This window comes from Ceratocystis lukuohia (genome assembly GCF_044167205.1).
Source record: "Ceratocystis lukuohia strain C4212 chromosome Unknown Supercontig3_pilon, whole genome shotgun sequence".
NCBI lineage: Eukaryota > Fungi > Ascomycota > Sordariomycetes > Microascales > Ceratocystidaceae > Ceratocystis > Ceratocystis lukuohia.
In genome coordinates, this window is record NW_027263522.1 from 1,513,439 (window position 1) to 1,534,204 (window position 20,766).

The following is a 20,766-nucleotide window of genomic DNA, read 5'->3' on the forward strand; positions in this document are numbered from 1 at the left end:
TTTTCACATGTCCGCTATTACCTATCGTTCTTCAGCATGAACTTGCTTATCCCCATCCAATCCAGAAATATTTCGGCCTCTAGGTCTAGAGTGTCAGCCCCTAAGTCCCATATCGGGTGGTCGAAGTTGAAATCCCCAAGAATCACTGTTTTTTAGCCCACGTGGCAGACTCTCCAACAGGCGTACTGCTTCATTCGCCTTTGCGCTGCTATCTACGGCATTGTATATGCTGATCATTTGTAGAGTTGCGTCTTCAATCTCGGTCGCCATCGTCCGCACGTCTGGGTGGTTCTCTACCGCGGCTGTTTGGTATATCTTGTACCTTAGGTGTTTATCTAGAGATGCTAAGGATCTTCTTCGGGTTTGTGTGTTGGTGTCTCCATATATAGTGTGGGGGGTGAATGGCCGTCCTACCACTTCCGTTGTAAGACGGCTTTCGTACTAGAACTATATCCACTCGTTCACAGGCAGCCACTTCCAGCCATGCCTATCTTCTCTCGCCTGTTGTCAGTTCAGGCAGGTCTTCCTTGCATTTAGTTCTTTGACTTGCCATTGCACCTTTCCGCCGAGCACTTGCCGGCGCAGATAGGGCACTTTAGGGTGCGGTGCACTCATACTCCTTTCCCTGTGCTTTGTGCACTTCACTTACTCCTCGTAGGCTTCTGTCTTGTGTTTTCTCCAGCAACGGGTGCATCTGGATGGGTGGAGGAGCTTGTAGTCAATCTTCTTGACTATATGTTCGTCTTATAGGAGTTCGATTGTCCTAGGTGATATCTCTAGCTTGAGGACTACGACCTGGATGCCTTGCACCTGTGGTTCGTTCCCGTATTGCCGTAATTCCAGGGTGTCAATGTAGTCGTAGGTGAGTTCCGCTGCGCATTCCTTAATGACACCCTGTAAATAGATCTTCTTTGAATATCGCTAATCTCTTGACCAAGTTTTCCTTTCAGGGGTTCGTGGGTAGTCCAAACCTTTTAACAGAAGTCGAGCGGACATCTGCGGTCCCGTCGTTCCCACCGGATTGGGGAACCTTCTGGGCCCAAGTGTTTCCGGTTTCTTTCTTCGCCGGTTTCTCTAGCAATTCCGTCTTAGCAGCCGCCTTTGTGGTCTTGGGATCTTCAGCGGTCTACTTGGACACCTGTACGCTTGCCCAGAAGGCCGCTCCCAGCTCGATGCCAGTAGAAGCCTTTTAGATTGATCCGCTGAGGAATATGTTCATCTCATCAAATATCTTGTGGATGATCTGGTTCTCTTCTTCCTTTACGGTTTTGAGCGTAGTCTCATCTTCAGCCTCGTCAATGGCTAAGGTCACGCGTTTAAGGATCGCGACCTGTTCCTCAAGTTCCTATCTCTTCTTATTTACGCCGTTTTCAAAGGAGCCCCTGAGGTTGCCGTATTTCGTGTGCCTGCTGGGGGCAACCCATATCGCCTGTGCGAGGCAGTGGCCAATTATTTCTCCATTTACCTGCCTCCATTCAGGTAGTGCTTAATTAGAGTATCTATATCGGAAGCCCAGGCCACATTGGTGCCTAGTCCAATCTTGTTTTTAGTCTTCACGCTCTTCCCAAGTAGAGTCGAGCGACTGTTCTTATTCGCTATTAGCGCAAAACCACTCTTTTTCCTTTTGGGTGTTCTTTAGAGCTTTTTCTAACCCCGAGTCCGGCTTTACTGAAATCAAGAAGCTTAGGCTGATTTAGCCCGACTGCTCAGTTTCTTACGCTTGGCTAGTAGTTGTCTTGTGCCAGAGCCTCGCTTCATCATAATGATCTCAATCGCTTCCTTTGCTGTTGTGGGGAAGGTATTCCTAGGCATCAACATCTCTTGAAATTCCGTTCATGCTCACAACCCTGACCAAATTGAACTTGAATTTATGTTTATTTAGTGTCTACGGAAATGAAAGCATTTCAAATTAGCAACTACACAAAGCTGACCGCCACGAAGTTTCGACTCGAGAAACGCTTGAATATGAAATATTACTCACCTGTTGATAACCCCAATGTGAACGACGATCTAATGGTGTTCTGTTAACCCTAATACTAGGGTTGATAGTGTCGTTTATGCAAGCATCACCACGGACAACTAAAGTGACGGCCGCGTGGCCCAATGGCAAGGCGTTTGACTACGAATCAAAAGATTGTGGGTTCGAATCCCATCGTGGTCACACAAGTATTCTTTTTGTTCAAATCCATTATCTACGTGTATGTTTGCTCAAGATTTCAAACTTTTTTTTTTTTTTTTTTTCCGTTTATCAGTGAATATATTCTCAAGGCTGCCAGAGGCTAGTTGGTGGCCAACCCCGGCTCACGATAGTAGTTAAATAGCACAAACAAACAAACATCCTAGCTTGAACATTTCCAATGTCTAGAATCAGTAGGTAATCTATAAACCACCATTTTTGCAGCCTCGATACAGGTCCTAATGTCAAATCTCAGGCTGGCAAAATAACGCCCCAAACCTAGTTAGCATCATCGACATGCAACATACAACAACATATAGCAAACGAAGAATAGCGAGGGCCGTAATGTAGCCAAGGTCGCTGATAGGTAGGGTAATATGTTTTTTTCTGGTCCTGCAACACATGGTAATCTTCATACCCAATAAACGTTAAAGCGAGTATTGATTGGTCTCAAGCTCCCAGCAGCCAGGCTAGTCTTGCTTGCCTCCGCTGTTCATCTTATGTTATTCCAGCGCGGCTAATAGTCCCAATAACTACAATTCATTGGATGATCTGTGCTAGCACAAGCTAGCCTATCGCATCTAGTGAGAAGCTCGGAATGACAGAATCGAGAGAGGCGAGGGAGGCGACCGATCTCAAGCAGTTAATAACGTTTCCTTTGCTAATACGCTGAAGTGTTTGAAGATAATCGGCAATCTGATTTGTACACCGGCTTGGCCCGTTTAGCGTTTCCTTTTTTATCAGGCCGACATTCCTCTTGAGGTTAAACTCAAGGCCCCCTAGCGAATTGTCGTGATATCGATGACACTGAAGCAAAGCACTATTTTTAGCCAGACTCGTGTCAATGACTGATAATGATGTTTCTTCTGGTGCGCTATAGTAGAAGGCCGATCCCGATGACCGGAAGGTGCTAGAGAAGCATCTTGAGGATTTGTAGCTTAATTCTAATGTGTGATACCAGGTATTTAGCCAGCAGTCCAAGAGAAAAGCGAAACCGGGCCGTCTAATCGGTGCGCCGAGTTGGTGTCCCTGCGAATCAAAGATGGTAATCCTGGTTGTGGTAGCGTTTCCAACTTGCCGCTTCTTGCCTGCCCACGTCATATTGCGCTACTCATCGTGTCACTTGTGTGTTCCCGTATGGCGGGCCCACGGAGAATAGTTAGTCCGATTTTTCGGCCTCCATCCGACTATACCCATTTATAAGCGGAGAAAGGTCTAGACCAATCTCTCGATTTGCACAAGAGCAACGCAGGAGGAAGGCAAAGGGCGAAAGGAAGAGCTTGGTAACCCTGGAAATGCGGATCTCAAAGGTGCTGTAACGGGGTTTGATTGGCGGAGTCGCAGCTGGTGGGGTGCGTTTTCATTGATGAGGCAGGAGCTCATAAGACGTTTGAGGGGAAAAGACCGCTGATTGGACGCCACAGTAGGATTGCTGGCTCAAGCTTCCTAACCCTGAGCGCATTCCCAAGCCAAAATAATAGAGTCGAACCTGTTGGCGGCGATGACTCTTAAGTCATGTATTTAAACGACAATGGCCCAGCTTTGCAACATGAAGCATGCTATGGAGGGTGAGAGAAACCCACCCAGAGGATAGCCCAAACGTCCAAGGAACGCAATTCTTAGTTGTCGCAGCCAAGTCAAACTCCCTTATCCCTGTTTCCGCGTCTCTCAGCCGCCCTTTAGCTCCACGGGCTTTGCGTATCTAGCACCAACAAAAAGACCGACTCATCACATTACCAACAAAAAGCAAAAGGCTGCCATTGGCGTCAGAAGCCCAACCCCGCTTAGCAACACGGAGTTGAGTGATCTGCTGGAAAGCCCTGTTTTTATTTTTTGCCATTTTTTGTTGAAGAGTTACAACAGTGTTTTTGGATTGGCGATTGGTGATACGAGTAAAACCGGCGTTTTTCCTTCTTTTCTTTTCCTTTCCATTTTTTCTTCTTTTCCTTCGTTCTTACTTAAACTATGCCCCCTCCTTCTCCATCGCTTGCCCGTTTGCTTTCCTCAGTGACCCAAAGAACCAATCAAACTTCATCCTGTTTTACCGCCTTGTCTCCTTCCCGTCTCTCTCATACACCTACAGTTAGCGGCGCTAGCAAAAGAAAGCAACAACAACAACAACTCTCTGCGTGTTTCCAAAGCCGCCCCTGCTCTACTTCCTCCCATTTTCCTTCCTCTCCAACTCCAAAAATGGCTGACCAGGAGCTCACCAATTACCTTAAAGCCTCTCACGACCGCATCTTTGACCACAACAAGGCATGGGCGGCCAAGCAGACCCAGGCTGATCCTTCTTTCTTCAAAAACCTGGCGGCTGGCCAGAAGCCAGAATACCTATGGATTAGCTGCAGCGATTCGCGTATCCCTGCAGAGCAGATTACCGGCCTGAAGCCGGGCGAGGCGTTCATCCACCGCAATATCGCCAACCTGGTGTGCAACACTGATCTGAATGCTATGAGCGTGCTGGAATACGCCGTCAAGCACCTGGAAGTAAAGCACATTGTTGTCTGTGGCCACTACGGCTGCGGTGGTGTCAAGGCTGCTATGACCCCCAAGAATCTCGGCATCCTCAACCCGTGGCTGCGCAACATTCGTGATGTGTATAGACTACACGAATCTGAGCTCGACAGAATCACCGACGAGACTCAGCGATACAACCGCCTGGTGGAGCTGAACGTCATTGAGCAGTGCCGCAATGTAATTAAGGTTGCGTCAGTGCAGGAGCAATACGCCGCCAACAAATTCCCCATTGTGCATGGCTGGGTATTTGGCTTGGAAGACGGTCTGATTAAAGATCTGGATGTTAACCACGAGAAGATTCTCAAGGATATCCAGAAGATCTACAACCTTTGCGATTAGAGGGTATTGCTAGGGCGGATGAGTTGGATGGAGAAAACAGACTGATAAAGATGGCGACATGTGGAGAAGCTCGTTTTTATACATACATAATACGTCATTGCATCATCTTCATTTACACTATGGAACCCCGCACTCGTAATGCCACAAAAACGCTCGATGAAACGTCGAGACATACATAGCCTAGTCCCTTGGATTTTGATTACCTACGTCCTGTTTCTTTTCCCGCGGGGCCTTGATTAGCCCGTAAGCAATCCTGTATCACGTGTCTCTGGGTGCTGGGGATAGCTGTTGATATCTACTGGCACTAGCTTTTGGCTTTTTGTCAAGCTTCCACTCCGGCGACATGGGACAAGAAGTCAGCTACACAGGCGTGTTGCACAGCCAGCTGTATCTTGGAGTCTTGCATTCTCACGAAAAGACTGTCAATGCCGTTGTATACAGATACAAATAGAGTTGGATGGATAGGTTGGCAGACAGGTGGATGTACACATTTGTTTTTAATTGTTTTTATAGGCATCCCATCTCTTAGTTAACGTCGTCTGAATGTCTTGATCAAGGGTGGAAGGACCAGAAGATGCTCAAAACTTGCGTCTTTGTTTCATAACTTATGCTTCTTTCCGCCCATTAATATCAAGGGGGAGACAACAAGGCCAGAGAGGCGAGAAGCAGGCCCTGAGACAGGAAATCTTCAATAATTGACCCTTTGAGAAAAGAGCAATACGAAAGTGGAGGGCTGTATAGAAAAACGTTCTCATCTGAGCAGCGATAGAAGTACACATTAATAAGCCCTGCAGCAAGATAACAAGAAATGTATAAACGGATTTCGCCCTAATCTATCCATACACAACTTTCTAGGCAATACATTTGGTGATTTCGGGGATTTCTCACGTCGGCAGCTCCATGCTATGTTTGCAACGGAGAATGGAGGTACAAATGCCCATAACTGTGTGATGTTACAGTGAGACAACGTGGAACTAAAAGGTATGTAGGTAGGTTCTTGGCGCTGACGGATTCGAAGCACAACAGCCATGGCACACATCTAAAGAAACGTAAAAAGTATGTGTGTATGTATTATTTAGCGTCTACCTACCGGTTTTCCACGGTAATACGACGGAACGTAAAAAGTAGAAGGGACAGACAGGACAGACTAAATAGTAATACATACATAGGGAATAAAAAAAAGATTGCCGCATTTGGGTGAATGCAACTGTCAAACTCGTCAAGGCCAAGTTCAAAAAGAATTGCTCACTACCAGGGTCGAACTGGCGACCTTCGCATTACTCAATGTTCCGTGGTGGAATATTAGTACGACGCTCTAACCAACTGAGCTAAGCGAGCGAGGGTATTTGTGACATCCGGCAAAACTGTCGGCTAAACTCAGTTAAGAGACACGCACAGAGAAAAAAAGAAAAAAAAAAGCTCTTTTTTTTTTCCTTTTTTTTTTGCATCGTTCGATCTTGGTGATTCCAGTAGACGTAAATATATTCAATTCAAATTATATAAAAATCAAACATTTTCCTTCTTTGTTTATTCAGAGACGGCAGAGAAAATACAAAATTTGATTAGGTGTATTTGCGCTTCCATTTTCGGAATTCTGTTGCTAGACTTGCAGAGGGCCAATTTCGTCCAGCATATATGCGCTATAGAAAACCCTCCCCCCCCCCCATTAATATCGGAAAATTCGGCAAACTCAAGACCCTAGATGGTTCTTCTTTTGTTTACTCCTTTTCGGCCGGTAGTGCTTATCCCTTAACGATATCCTTCTTTCTCGCTTCTTACCTTTCCAAAAAGGGGCAGGGAAAGAAGCCAAAGAAGAAAGAAAGACACCAGGACTTGGAGGCATAGCTAATGATCCAGAGAGCTTACTTGCCATCAACGATCGCATCCATCTCATGCTATAGCCGACTGGGTATGATCTGCACCTTTCCATGGCGCAGCTCGTTCTTTAAGCGCACAACACAATGGATACAGCTTCTAGTGGCTAAATTTCCTTCGTCTTATAATTCCCAACAGTTTTTGTATCAATCTGGCGCGCCAATAAGATTGAGCGGGACAATATAACAGAGCGGCGCTCTATTGTATAAAATAGCATAGCATAACATAATGTTGAGTAGTATTCGGTACTTGCAGTCCTCTTAGGCCGAAGCTCTCCAACACGCACACATGATACAAGCCCCGGGTCAATTTTACTCTCTTATCCCTTTATTGTTAGCCGTTCATGTCTGGCCCTGATTAGCCTTGATGTATATAGTCTTTTTTAGTCTTGGCATCGTGAACAAGGCGAAAGAGAAGGCTAGGGCCAAGACTTCCGACTGCATCCAACTGGCTCGGCTAGCACGGAAAGCTTTGAAAGGGGGTCCTGGGAAATTTCTCATATGCATAGAGGATCTGAATAACGACTTGATTTTATCATGGTAGGCTGGCTAGAGAAGGTTGCTCTGGTTGGCGGAGTATTAACCAGGTTGTCTAACTAACATAACAAGAGTAAACATAATCTAACAGTGACTTACACGCGATCCACTGAATACGGAGCTTGTTGATCTACGCTCTCTCGATCTGCAATTATTGCGGCTATTAAGACTCCATGGTACGAGAGAAGTAACTAGCTGTTATAAAAACCATATAACAACCGTCATCGTCCAACTCCCTTCTGCACAGCATCTCCCAACCACGGCATTGCTCTTGCACTCTCTTCTGTCCTTCTTTTCTTCACTTCCTCTGGTCTTCTTCCTATCCCTGATAGTTCTACAACCTAATTCTCAAACTCACTCTACAATCCTGCAGGGGTTGAATGAAAAGAGGTGTAACGCCCTGTTTGAACATAGAACTCCTCCAAGGGCCTGCCTACCCTCTCGTCCGCCGCTTATCTCGGTAATCCGAAGCAACAATAGATAGTTAAAAGGTACGTGACTGGTCGCCCTTTTTGAATTTGGTTCTCTTTCTTTTTCCACCTCTAGACTTGCTTGCAACACCCTCACCACCATCACCTTTTCGTCCTTCTTTTTTGTTGTTATCTACAAGCTTGACGCTTGCTATCTTTCATTCGTTCATACATTTTCCAACCAAGGGCTTGACGTCTTTTCACACTCTTTATTTCTTTTGCACATACTTACCATTCGTTTATCTTTTCTTTTAACCAGGTCTCAAATCTCCGTCATGGTTTCTTTCAACTCTCTTCTTTCCATCCTAGCCGTAGCTGGCTCCTCTCTTGCTGTCTCCAACCCTGGCGATTGCTCTGGCATTTGTGGAAACTCCCATGACCCCTCGATCGTCATTGACTCTGCGGGTAAATACTGGCGTTTCTCAACTGGCGGCAAGATTGCCATCCACACCGCCCCCTCGCTCACGGGCCCATGGGAGTACAATGGTGCCGCCATCCCTAATGGCAGTATCATCAACTTGGATGGCAAGGATGACCTCTGGGCTCCAGAGGTCATTCAAGTCGGTGACACTTACTACATGTTCTACAGTGTGTCATCCTTTGGCTCGCAGGCTAGTGCTATTGGCGTCGCGACATCGAAGACTCTAGGCACAGGCTCCTGGCAAGATCTTGGCCGTTCAGGCGTCTCATCCAAGGCCGGTTCTTCTTACAACGCCATTGATGCCTCGCTCACCACGATTGGTAGTGACTACTACATGACATTTGGCTCGTTTTGGAAGGACATTTACCAGGTCAAAATGACCAACCCACCTACCAAGGTAGCCTCGGGACAGTCGTCGGTGCAGGTTGTCTACAACAAGGATGACACTGCTATCGAGGGTGCCTCGCTGTTTAAGAACGGCAAATACTACTACATGTTCTACAGTCAGGGCCAATGCTGCGGCTATGACAAGAGCAAGCCGGCAGCCGGCAAGGAGTACCGCATCAAGGTGTGCCGCAGCGAGACGGGCACGGGCGACTTTGTCGACCAGAACGAGGTCAAGTGTACCCTGGGTGGCGGCACCCTTGTACTGGGAACGCACGACTGGGTCTATGGTCCAGGTGGTCAGGGCGTCTACAACGACCCCAAGTATGGCCCTGTGCTTTACTACCACTACGTTGACACACGCATTGGCTTTGCTGATGGCGATAAGAAGATGGGCTGGAACCAGCTTGACTTCAGCTCTGGATGGCCTGTTGTGAAATAAAGTGAGGAGCGTGGCATGAATTAACAGGGGCCGGCCTGCAGAGTCAGCCCTTGGAGCCTGTTCAGTAGACCGATCCTCTACTTTTTTTCTTTACAGAGGTAGCAGGGGATGTGGAAGGGGGTTTTCTCATTCAAGTATTCTAGTTTCATTGTCTATATTTTTTTGTCTCACATTGACAGCCTATACTTTATATCGTCAATATTCTCCACTTTTATTTCTTGGCTGTTGCACCTTTATTTCCAACCAAAACAAGAGACATACGTCACTGGAAGACGTAAGAAAAAATAGACGGGACAGCTAGTATCCGAAAATAGAGTCGCGCGGTAGATGAGGGACGGAGGCTCAAAAAGAAAAAGAGTGCTCCGAGTGAGGGTCGAACTCACGACCTTTGGATATCACACACAACAGGAATTTGAAAATCAAGCTCCTCATGATTATGAGACCACTGCGCTACCACTGCGCCATCGAAGCTTGTTGTATTTTCGGCTGCCAAGAGAGGCCAAATTCGGCGCTATACTGGAAACATTTTGGGGCGGGGGTTTTTTTTTTTACCTTGATCGGGCCAACTGCGAGTTGTTCGATGTCTTCCTCTATTAACGGTTCCGTTGTGTGTAGAGAGCTCTTTTCTCTTGCGCAGGCTTTCATGAACTTCTCTGTTGCAGGCGGAAAAGCCTCCTGGCTGCTAAGCCGGACCCTAAAAAGTCATAGGAGACACTTGAAGCCGACGTATACCTGCAACTGCTGACTGCCCGGAAGCGGTAGTGGAAGACGGCATCAACTACTCTGCTTCCGTCCAGAACATGCCGTCGTATTGCTGTGGAAACCCGGTAGATAGACGTTAAATACTACAAACAAACAAACAAACAAAAAGTTCTGTGTCGAGTCTGTTCATGTCGTACCGGGTGGTCCCAACTACGTCGTCGATGGTGCTAGCGCCGTTTGATCTTAGATTCCAGTAAACGTTAAATATATTCAAATCAAAATGGCATCTATCGTAATGCTGAAGGGGATGTGGTCGCTGCCGTGGTTGAGTTCTTTCAAGGCTCTAGTTGTGCACCTGCTTTGGCCTCACGCCTAGTTTGCCTGGGCAGTGAACGATGTGGAAGTTAAAGCGGAATAGGAATTCAGACCAGCGGGCTTGGCGGCGGTTGAGTTGTTTCGTGGTTTTGAAATACTCCAGGTTTCGGTGGTCCGTAATAACTTTAACAGGTGATGGTGCACCTTCTAGTTCTAGGCGCTATTCTTCGAAACAGCGGACAATAGCCATAAGTTCTTTGTTGTAAATCTCGTAGTTGTACTCCGCTGCGGAGTGTTTCTTGAAGTAAAAGGCGGCTGGGTGAAGGACACTATTGTCATCATGCTAGGACATAACACCGGCTGACACATAGTCAGATGCATCCGTCTCCAGGATGACATCTTTATCCCAATCGAAATAGGCTAGAACAGGTGCAGAGGAGAAACAGTCTTTCAGGGTCTGAAAGGCGGACTCACAAGCAGAGTCCCAAAGAAACGGAACACCTTTTTTTCGTAAGGCGTGTCAGGGGGGCAATCAACTCAGAAAAGTCGCGGATGAAACGGCGTTAGAGGTTGCCAAAGCCGAGGAAGGCTTGAACATCAGTCAAGCACTTAGGGGTAGGCCATTCACGGACAGCAGTGACTTTGACTGGATCCATACGGATGCCATCACGGCCAATGATCAAGCCTAGGAACTTGATTTCAGTGCAGTATAATTCGCATTTAAAGGCCTTAGCATAAAGCCCAGCTTTTCGATTGTATGAATTTAGTTAGCGTTCAGCTTGTTGCTGTTGATTTTGATTTGATATATCGTCTACTGGAATCACTTGGATCAGACGACACCGGATTGGTTACCGGACAAAGTTGACCCTCTGCAAGGCTGACCACAGATTTCGGGCGAGAAGAGCACATATACTCCCAAGCAAGCTTAGGCTCCTTAGGTTGTATTTTCTTTTTCTTTTTGATAGACATTAAGCCACGGAATTCACGAAGTTCCAGTTCCACCCTCCAAACCCAACAACAAACAAAACAACTACCACAACAACAACCCAACCTCTTACAAAAATGTTCGAAGCAAACCCCATCACCCGCCTTATCTCGGGCGCGCTCTCCGTGGTCTCTCTGATCACTGTGGTGCTAAACGTGTTCGAGCTCACGCAGATCGAGCCGTCCTACAACGATCCGTCTGACAACCTGGTTATGCGCAGCAACATCATCGTTGTTGCCTGCTTTGTCCCCATTCTTGTGATTGCGGCAGGCTCGTTTACGGCTATGTGCTGCTCGGAGGGGAATCCTCTTCTCAGGATAGTTCTTTCGCTGGGAATCAGCATCGCATATCTGTATGGTGCTGGCACTGTGTTGGCCGAGTATGGCGCCAACCCCGGTGAGGACTTTCTGTATATGGTTCTTCAGGAATTCGCCCACAAGGCGTATCTTCCTACCCTGGTGTTCACTCTCATCACTGGCTGCATTTGTCTGATCAACCCGTTCTTTCTTGTCGGAAGGACTATTAGCGGCGACAGTCACGGAATACATGATGATTGAAGTTGTTCTATATATATCCAAGTCTAGCCTGAAGAGCGGATCTCAACCGATTTATATATCCATCACTACCATGTTCTAGATCAGGCACATGGGCCTTGGAAGAAGACCCTTGATGTCTGATACTAGCCCTAACGTTTAGACGAACTGGACCAGGGTCAGCAATCCTAGTAACCCCCCGACTTAGGTTACTGACAATAGCCCAAAAGTTACTTATTTAATTTGATTTGAATATATATTTACATCTACTGGAATCACTAAGATCAAATGACGCCGGATTGGTTACTGGACAGAATTAACCCTCTGCAGGGCTGACCACGGGTTTTGGGGGGAGAAGCTCGTATGCTCCCAAGCAAGCTTGTTACTCGTCTTACACCTGTAGTCGTCAGAAACAAAAGGAAAAAAAAAAAAGGAAATCCTCAGATATACCCTAAGCCCAAAAGCGGGGCTAACCCGCAACTTCCCCAAGACGGCAGCCTCCAGTGCAGTCTAGGAAAACCCCTCCAAATATGAGAAAGTACCACCCAAGGGCTTATGATATATCCTTCTACTTTTCTGGTGGCCGCTGCCCTGTGGGCGTAGATGAGGCACAAGGCAGCCCCCCCCCCCCCCCGGACTGTGTAAACTCTCAAAATTCAGTCCTAACCGTGAAAGTGTACTCCTTGAGTTGGTGTGGTTTTACGGCGATGAGGGGTTGGCGACCGCAAAAGTTGTCGTGATAAAAGGGGGCAAGTCGACGACGAGGTTATCCTAATTGGGTAAGTACAGCCTCAAAGCTCCACAGCTCATTGTCAAAATCCATCACAGAGTCAAAGAAGAAAAAAAAATGAAAACGCTTATCAGTGTCATGGGCATTGTCCTCAAGCAGCCAGGAAGATGGGGCGGCCCAAGACCAACAGGAGAGTTATGTTGCTGTTGAATTGTATAGGGTTCCTTAGGGTTGTATTTTCTTTCTCTTTTTGATAGACATTAAGCCACTGAATTTACAAGTTCCGGTTCTGTGGTCTAGTGGTATGATTCTTGCTTTGGGACCCACTCAAGTTTGCAAGAGGCCCCGGGTTCAAACCCCGGCAGAGCCCTCACTTTTTGCTTTTTTTCAAGCATCTAGGAGCGAGCTTGAGATCCTCCATCTTTTTAACTTTCCAACGGACAGTACTTCTGACACTGATGGGTGGTGCCCTTCTTTACTTACTTTTTATGAGTTGCCGAATAAGGGAGCAGACACAGCATGCATGCTGAACGCAGCCCGGGCGTGTGCGATGAGCAAAGCACTCTTCGCAACGAGTGCGTGGATGGGAACTGAAACGACGAAAACAGCAGCAGAGAAAGTCAACGTCGCAATCAGAAACTGCCTGAGGGCAGCCCTACCCATGTACTGCACAACGCCAAAAGAGTGCCTACACCACGCAGCAAGCTTCCCACCAATCGAACTCATGTGGGAGGACGAAAAAAGAAGGGAAGCCATACGCTGGCACACACTGGACAAGGATCATACGCTGAGAGGAGCCCAGTACAATCCGGCCATGTTGAGGATACGAAGAATGCTTCCAGTGAGAATGGAAACCCACACAACACTGAGGCCGAAGGTCGCCGGACCACCCATGCCCCCTCGACAGTGGCTCAGCAAAGAAAAAGAAGCAGAGAAGCACAGAGAGGAGGTAGACATGGCACCTGTGGGGACGCTTATAGCCTACTCGGATGGCTCGAAAGACACAAAGGGGAACACAGGCGCAGGATGGGTCACCACCACAAACGGAGCTACCCTGGAAACAGGACACATAGCTCTGGGCAAATGGATGGAGGTGGTGGACGCAGAAGCGTACGGAGCCTGCGAGGCAGCGTGGCGGGCTGTGGCACACACGGACGCCGAGGAAATCTGGATTTGTCTGGACAACCAAGGAATAGTCGACTGCCTACGCAACCCACAATCGCGAAATAGTACCTCCCAGGACATCATTGACGAAACCAAACGGACCCTGAACATGTGGAAGAGCAAGGATGACAGGAGACGCGTCCAAGTGCTCTGGGTCCCAGGACATGTAGGCCTGGAGGGAAACGAACAAGCCGACGCACAAGCCAAACTTGGATGCCTCGGATCCAACCTTGAGCCCCGCGCCAGTCTGGCAGGGGCACAAAGATGGAGGAGAAACCAACTGCGTGAGGAGTATGAGAAATGGTGGAAGGAGCAGGAAGGATATCGCCCACTTGACGGTATCCCATGCAACCCCCCGTTCCGCGTGCCGGGCTATAAAGGCCTGGACAGAACAGAACTGGGGCACATCCTGGCTGCCAGGACGGGACATGGAGACTTTGACCAGTACCACGACCGTTTCAACCACAAGTGCCCACGCAAGTGCACTCACTGCAACCAGCCCAAAGAACGAGGGCACATGTGGACGTGCAGGACTTTGCCAAGGCCTTGGAGCCAAAGGTTTACGGACAAGCTACTGAAAAACACAAAAGCAACAAAGTACATTGCTAGCGTGCTACATCGGAACCTGAAGCACCTACAGCGGAGGTGAACAAAGCAACCCGCACACACATACAGCACAGCTACACGCAGTGAGGACGAGAGGAGGAGAAGGAGGAGACAGGGGATCGAAAGGGGCGGCGAAGCAAGGAAGAGAGGGAGGAAAGCGAGAGAAGGGGTCAAAAAAGGAAAAAAAAAAAAAAAAAAAATGAAAAAGAAGACAAGAGCAGAAGGAGATGTCGAAAGGACCCCGAAGAGATTCGGAAGGACCCTTTCTCCAGAGGCCCATGGTCTATTGTTGAAAATGCGACAACCACTTCGCCAAACAGAGGACAAAACCGACGTACCCTGCCAGGGCATACACCCGAAGCAGATAGCCGTTGGCCTTTTAGACTAGACTATTATATAGGTAGGGCGCCGCAAGCCAAAACACCAGGTAACCAACCCTGGAAACACAACCACCCAACCAGCAGGGAAGCCCTTGGGCAACGTCTAAACTGAGAAGACTCCTGGCCGCATGGCCGGACCCTAAAAAGTCATAGGATTATTCCAATGAAAACGAGTACCTGCAACTGCTGACTGCCCGGAAGAGGGGTCGGAAGACGACATCTTCTAACTCCCCTTCCGTCCAGAACATGCCGTCGTATTTCTGCGAAATAACAGTAAGGTAGACGTTAAATAGAACAAACAAACAAACAAACAATGAGTTGCCGAGTCTTGTATGCATGATTCTCCAAATCCAAGGCCGTCTTATTGCTGTGGAAAACCAGTAGGTAGACATTAAATAACACAAACAAGCAAAACTACAAGGCGTTGCACCGTTTCGCCGGGTGAAAAATACAGGAAAAAAGGTAGCCGGCCTGCCGGTGCAAGTTCACATCACATCCCTTCATCAGTAGGTTTTAAATAACTAGAATAACGATACTAGCCATGACAAGTCCCTCTAGCAAGACGAACAGACTTGCCCTCGCCCTTTCCCTCGTCCCGTTATTCACTCTTCTTCTGGAGATTTAATCTCCTTAGAGACGCGGTGGAGTCAAAATAAAGCTACAACGATGACGATGAAATAGAAATAGAGCCTATTCAGGCTTATAACCGCAGCTGCCAGCCCAACTAGGACAAGGCACTGGAGCAAGGCCAAAAGATGGTTGATCTTTCCCTACAGCACTTTGTCGGGATAGAGAATAGCGCAATAGCTATATGAAAGCACACGTCGACTGATGTTTGTCTGTGTAGCTTTCAGATATTGGATTTGTTCTGCTGCATCCCAAGCTGAGCGTCACTATGTATCCACCAAGCTTTAGTCTAATAAACATGCGTCACAGAAAAAAAGTTATATTGATCTTATCCAACGCAAAGGGGAAAAATAGAAAGACTCATTGATGAAATTATCATATTCAATTGTAGTTATGTCGTAATGCGCCTAACATTCACCCACATCACTACTCCTTCAGGGCAGTGACGCCATTCCGCTAAAAAAAAACAAGAAAACCGCAAACGATAGACAAACAGACGAGCCAGGTCAGGACTGGCAGACTGGAAAACTTGTCTACCCAAGACCGCCCTTAGTCTACAGATATAGACCCTCTGGTTCGCCCTCCTGCTTTGTGCGCAGAACTCTCTCTCTCGCCGCTCGGAAGTCTGACATTTGCACTCTCATTCTGCGCTCACGCAGAGCCATCAAGCCGGCCTCGGAGCAAATGGCCTTGATGTCAGCACCAGACAGATCGTCCTTCTGCGAGATGAATTCGTCGAGGTCCGTGTCCTCATTGAGGTTCATCTTGCTCGTATGTAACAAGAAAATCTTGCGCTTCGTGTTCTGATCAGGGTTCTCGAACAAAATTTTACGGTCGATACGACCGGGGCGGATTAGGGCAGGGTCCAAGGACTCGATCTTGTTGGTGGCCATTATGACCTTGACATCACCCCGATCATCGAAACCGTCTAGCTGGTTCAGCAGCTCCAGCATAGTGCGCTGGATTTCACGCTCACCACCCGAGGTCGAATCGTAACGCTTCGTACCAATGGCATCGATTTCATCTATGAAGACAATCGAGGGTGCGTTTTCCGCGGCAGCCTGGAAAAGCTGACGCACTAAGCGAGGACCATCACCAAGGTACTTTTGAATAAGCTCACTACCAACAATACGAAGGAAAGTGGCAGAAGTCTGATTGGCGACAGCTTTGGCCAAGAGAGTTTTTCCGGTACCAGGAGCGCCGTAGAGAATGACACCCTTGGGCGGCTTGATACCCATCTCCTCATACAGCTCAGGATGCAACAGCGGCAGCTCTACTGACTCGCGGACCTCTTGAATCTGCTGCTCCAAACCACCAATGTCGGCGTACGACTCTGTCGGTGCCTTCTCCAACTTCATCACACTAACCAAAGGATCAGTATCGTCGGTCAAGACACCAACAATACTGACGCTTTTGTGGTGCAAAAGAACACTAGCACCTGGCTCAAGCAGATCCTTGTCTACAAAGCTCATGATGCTCACATAGTACTCAGGACCAGTAGTGCTACTAACAATGGCGTGGTCATCGTCAATCATCTCTTCGAGGGTACCAACACTCATGGGAGAGCCACGCATGTCATCAACACGGCCACGCTCATCGGCGAGACGGTCGGAATCCTCGAGTGTGTTGCCATCGCCAACTTGATTAGCTTTGCGGATCCGCTCCTGGTTGGCCACAAACTCCTCTTCAAGCAGCAGATGGTCGTGCGTACGCTGCATACGTAGTAAGCGTAATTTGCATCGACTCGTGGGGTAAACGGCCGGGAGCTTGGCAGCAGCGCTGGTACCGCCGGTCTTTCTCTTCTTGCGGCCAACACGGGTTGTAGGTCTCGGCGGAGGTTCGTACTTGGGCTTTTCCTTCTACATGATGAGTAGCAATTAGCATTTAGGTGATTAATGCTGGCCTGATGCTTTATCATTTCAAGCGTCGGGGCTTAGTTGCATGTTGATAGCTTGCTTACCTTCTTGTCCTTGCTGCTATCCCCTCCTTCACTACCACCACCCATACCAGACTGATTCTGGCCCTGTCAGGATAAACATAGTTAGTAAGGTCTAAAATAAATTCGCAGTGCATTGTTTGTTGGGCATGATTCCAGCTTTGGCTACAAGTCAACGTCATCGTCATTGGAAGCTTACCATGGTTGCTGCTAACTAGCTGCCCGTTGATCTAACTTGAATAAAACAGAATTGCAAAAACAGAATGAAAAATAGATGAACAAAGAATTCGCTAGAATTTAGCTGATAAATGCTCAGCCCAGCGAGGTGATGGAGAAGATCGCGATATCAATTGATTGGGTTTAAGAAGGAAGTCAGGTTTGCTTCTGAATTGCTGGCCAAAAACTGTGGAATCATCAGCTTTGGCCCTTCTTCCCTAACCTGAGCTGTGCAGGCTCCAAACCGACGCGACAGCAAAGGACAAGGCTAACCTGCTTAGTCATACCATCCGACTTTGTCTAGTTTGTGTGGCGCTCGACATCACAGCGCCACATTTGACAAGCTTGTGCCACAGTGTTGGTGGGGGGCTTCGACTTGCTGTATCTTAGGCTCCTATTTGGCCTGGCCTCGATAGTTACTATGATGCAATGAGGAAGGTAAACCCCCAAGAGCATTGTGCCTAGTTATTTGCATTCTGAGCCTATAAATCTACTATAGTCCGTCTATATCCGCGTCCGACATTCTCTAGTGATTTCTTTTTCAACATCACTAGATTTTAGTCCATGAAGCCAAAGAGCCCTTCAGAATTTTAGCACAAGCCACGACAACCCTACTGCACCTGAACGTCCATCGCAAACCCTACCAATTCAAACGAGGATCTTCTCGAAGATAAAACCGTGATGTCAAGCAATCGAGAACGTCGGGTGGCCAAGGAGCTTCGTGATATCACGGCAGACCGCGATAACTCGGGCGTGTTTGCTGAGGCCGTTAACAATTCGAACCTCATGCATCTTCGAGGCAGCTTACCCGGCCCGCCTGATACGCCCTATGCCGGCGGGACGTACTGGGTCGATATCGTGATTCCCGATACGTATCCTTTCAAGCCCCCCACGATCAAATTCACCACACAAATGTGGCATCCCAACATTAGCAGTGTTACTGTAAGATTTGCGAATCCAAGTAGCTGCAACAGCCCCCTAGGCCCTTTGGAGATACTCCCCTCCCCTGTACATCCATCATACGTAGACCTGCTTGTCTAACTATCACATGCGCTTTTCCGCTTTCTAGGGCGCAATCTGCCTTGACATTCTAAGTACATCATGGTCGCCGGTGCAAAATATCAAGTCAGCACTCATGTCATTGCGCCTTCTCCTCGAGAACCCGAATCCAAAAGACCCGCAAGATGCCGAGGTTTCCAAGATGATGATCCAAGAGCCTGCCCGCTTTGCTCGTGTGGCTAATGAATGGGCCGCCAAGTACGCTGGTGCCCCACGCCAGGAAAATCTACAAAACTTTGATGCTTCACAGGATGCCAAGGCCGAGATTGAGTAAGTAGAAGACTTTGCACTTTTTCTTTTTTTTCTTTCATAGCTCCCACCCCTTACACACCCGTTCTTCCGGGGAAATATCTTACTAACATGATTTCTCTCCTTTTTCTTTTCTGGGAAATAGCTATGGTGGCTGGCATAAAGACCTGATTGAGCGCTTCACAGCCATGGGTTTTGCTGCGGAAGATGTCGTCGGAGCCTTCCGCCTCCTAGGCATTGAGAAGCAGGGAGGGTCGTTTTACCAGCTTGAGGAAGCCTATGTCGGTGACATCATAGCCCAGCTTCTAGGAGAGGACTAGCCGCACAGCACACTAGCGGAAAGGAGAAGTGATTAAGGCCATAATAGAACCAGATGGCCAGAGAACGAGGAGCTTGTTTTCATGTCTGGTATTGTATTCTTTTTTATCCCAACGCTAGATACCAGGAAAGCCAAGGAGTTATTGTGTAGCTAATCTGTTTATATGTGTTCTAACAGCCTCTTGCAACATACAAGCCACTTTTATGTGCAAAAGGCTGATGCGACAATATTATTTGTACTTGTAAGACAATCCTTGTACTACATGATATGATCGGCGATACTTCACTCTTATACAATAGGAATTCTAGCCAAGGGGATAGAAAAGATTGTTTCAATGTGTTGAAATAATGTACATAGCATAATCCCCAGCCAGACATATACAACAGATTAAACATGGTATTGAATGAGGGGTCAGGCGACATTTCAAATGGAATGGGATGAGGAGGAGTAAGAGAAGAAAGACAAATGAAAGCGGGAGATAGCAATCAAAGCGGCAGGCAAGTAGTATCAGTCAGGTATTGCGAGGGACGGAGAAAAGTAGGAGGGAGAGGAAAATAAAAGAAGAGAGTTAAACCATGGGGAGATAATTTACAGAAGGTCGCGGCGGACAAACTCGTCGTACAGAGCCTTGCCCAGGCTAGCCGGCGAGGGCTCAACAATGACGCCAGCAGCCTCCAGAGCGGCAATCTTGGTGTCAGCGCCACCCTTGCCTCCAGAAACAATGGCACCAGCGTGACCCATGCGGCGGCCAGGAGGAGCAGAGATACCGGCAATGAAGGAGACAACGGGCTTGCCACCGTTGACAGTGTTGTTGGCCATAAGGAACTCGGCAGCCTCCTCCTCAGCAGAGCCACCAATCTCGCCAATCATGATGATACCATCAGTCTCCTTGTCCTCGAGGAAGACCTTGAGGCAGTCAATGAAGTTAGTGCCAGAGAAAGGGTCACCACCAATACCGACAACGAGAGACTGGCCCAGACCAGCCTGAGTAGTCTGGTTGACGGCCTCGTAGGTCAGGGTACCCGAACGCGAGACAATACCAATGCGGCCACGCTTGTGGATGAAGCCAGGCATGATACCGATCTTGCACTGGCCGGGAGCGATAATGCCAGGGCAGTTAGGGCCAACCAGGCGGGTCTTGTTCTGGGTCTTGAGCATGTCGGTGATGCGGACCATGTCTGGGGGGGGGGGGGGGTTAGTTCATATTAGTATAGGTAAATAAAGTCAGGTGGGAGTAGATTGAGAAGAACCGCTATTTTAACTTACCGTGCTGGGGGATACCCTCAGTGATGCAGACGACGAGGGGAATTTCGGCCTTCAGAGCCTCCTCGATACCAGCAGCGGCAACAGGGGGGCTATGTATCGTTAGCGCACAGGACAAAGCAAGACGAGGCAGGATAGAGCACGAATCCTCAAATGCACCCATGAATATATTCCATTCTTTGGGAACTAGTAAAACATGAGCTCGACAGGACTTACGGGACAAAGATGGCCGAGGCAGTGGCGCCGGTCTCCTTAACGCCCTCAGCGACAGAGGCAAAGACTGGGAGGTCCAGGTGAGTAGAGCCGGCCTTCTTGGGGTTGGTACCACCAACAACCTTGGTGCCTGAAACAAGAAAAGGAAAAAAAAAAGCAAAATCAGTCGAACAGGCTCTCTGCGGTAATGGGGATGATGTAACGGTAGAATCAGGGACGGTCTGCATAAGAGTATCCATCGCAGAAGTGGCGGCATGGCTTGACTGTGAAGAAATGGAATTGCAACATCATACCGTACTCAATAGCCTG

General features: G+C 48.1%; 7 protein-coding genes across 7 annotated transcripts; 5 read left to right on the forward strand and 2 right to left on the reverse strand.

Moving 5' to 3' along the window:
- Window positions 1–4,366: 4,366 nt before the first annotated feature.
- On the forward strand, window positions 4,367–5,032 carry HOO65_030412 (Carbonic anhydrase; the record flags this gene model as incomplete). The annotated part of the gene is made up of 1 exon (XM_071000393.1): window positions 4,367–5,032. One exon carries the CDS (start codon window positions 4,367–4,369, stop codon window positions 5,030–5,032), a length of 666 nt encoding a protein of 221 aa, XP_070860091.1.
- A 3,156-nt stretch (window positions 5,033–8,188) lies between these two features.
- HOO65_030413 (glycoside hydrolase family 43 protein) lies at window positions 8,189–9,160 on the forward strand (the record flags this gene model as incomplete). Its single annotated transcript, XM_071000394.1, has 1 exon — window positions 8,189–9,160. One exon carries the CDS (start codon window positions 8,189–8,191, stop codon window positions 9,158–9,160), a length of 972 nt encoding a protein of 323 aa, XP_070860092.1.
- A 2,079-nt stretch (window positions 9,161–11,239) lies between these two features.
- Window positions 11,240–11,719, forward strand: HOO65_030414 (uncharacterized protein; the record flags this gene model as incomplete). The annotated part of the gene is made up of 1 exon (XM_071000395.1): window positions 11,240–11,719. The coding sequence occupies one exon, from the start codon at window positions 11,240–11,242 to the stop codon at window positions 11,717–11,719; it is 480 nt and encodes a 159-aa protein (XP_070860093.1).
- A 1,256-nt stretch (window positions 11,720–12,975) lies between these two features.
- On the forward strand, window positions 12,976–14,238 carry HOO65_030415 (endonuclease/reverse transcriptase; the record flags this gene model as incomplete). The annotated part of the gene is made up of 1 exon (XM_071000396.1): window positions 12,976–14,238. The coding sequence occupies one exon, from the start codon at window positions 12,976–12,978 to the stop codon at window positions 14,236–14,238; it is 1,263 nt and encodes a 420-aa protein (XP_070860094.1).
- A 1,518-nt stretch (window positions 14,239–15,756) lies between these two features.
- On the reverse strand, window positions 15,757–17,340 carry HOO65_030416 (26S protease regulatory subunit 4; the record flags this gene model as incomplete). The annotated part of the gene is made up of 3 exons (XM_071002128.1): window positions 15,757–17,061; window positions 17,163–17,225; window positions 17,338–17,340. The coding sequence occupies 3 exons, from the start codon at window positions 17,338–17,340 to the stop codon at window positions 15,757–15,759; spliced, it is 1,371 nt and encodes a 456-aa protein (XP_070860095.1).
- Window positions 17,341–18,035: 695 nt separating this feature from the next.
- On the forward strand, window positions 18,036–18,982 carry HOO65_030417 (uncharacterized protein; the record flags this gene model as incomplete). Its single annotated transcript, XM_071002323.1, has 3 exons — window positions 18,036–18,296; window positions 18,424–18,683; window positions 18,808–18,982. The coding sequence occupies 3 exons, from the start codon at window positions 18,036–18,038 to the stop codon at window positions 18,980–18,982; spliced, it is 696 nt and encodes a 231-aa protein (XP_070860096.1).
- A 587-nt stretch (window positions 18,983–19,569) lies between these two features.
- HOO65_030418 (Succinyl-CoA ligase, alpha subunit) lies at window positions 19,570–20,696 on the reverse strand (the record flags this gene model as incomplete). The annotated part of the gene is made up of 3 exons (XM_071002277.1): window positions 19,570–20,159; window positions 20,248–20,336; window positions 20,461–20,696. 3 exons carry the CDS (start codon window positions 20,694–20,696, stop codon window positions 19,570–19,572), a joined length of 915 nt encoding a protein of 304 aa, XP_070860097.1.
- Between the last annotated feature and the right edge of the window lie 70 nt (window positions 20,697–20,766).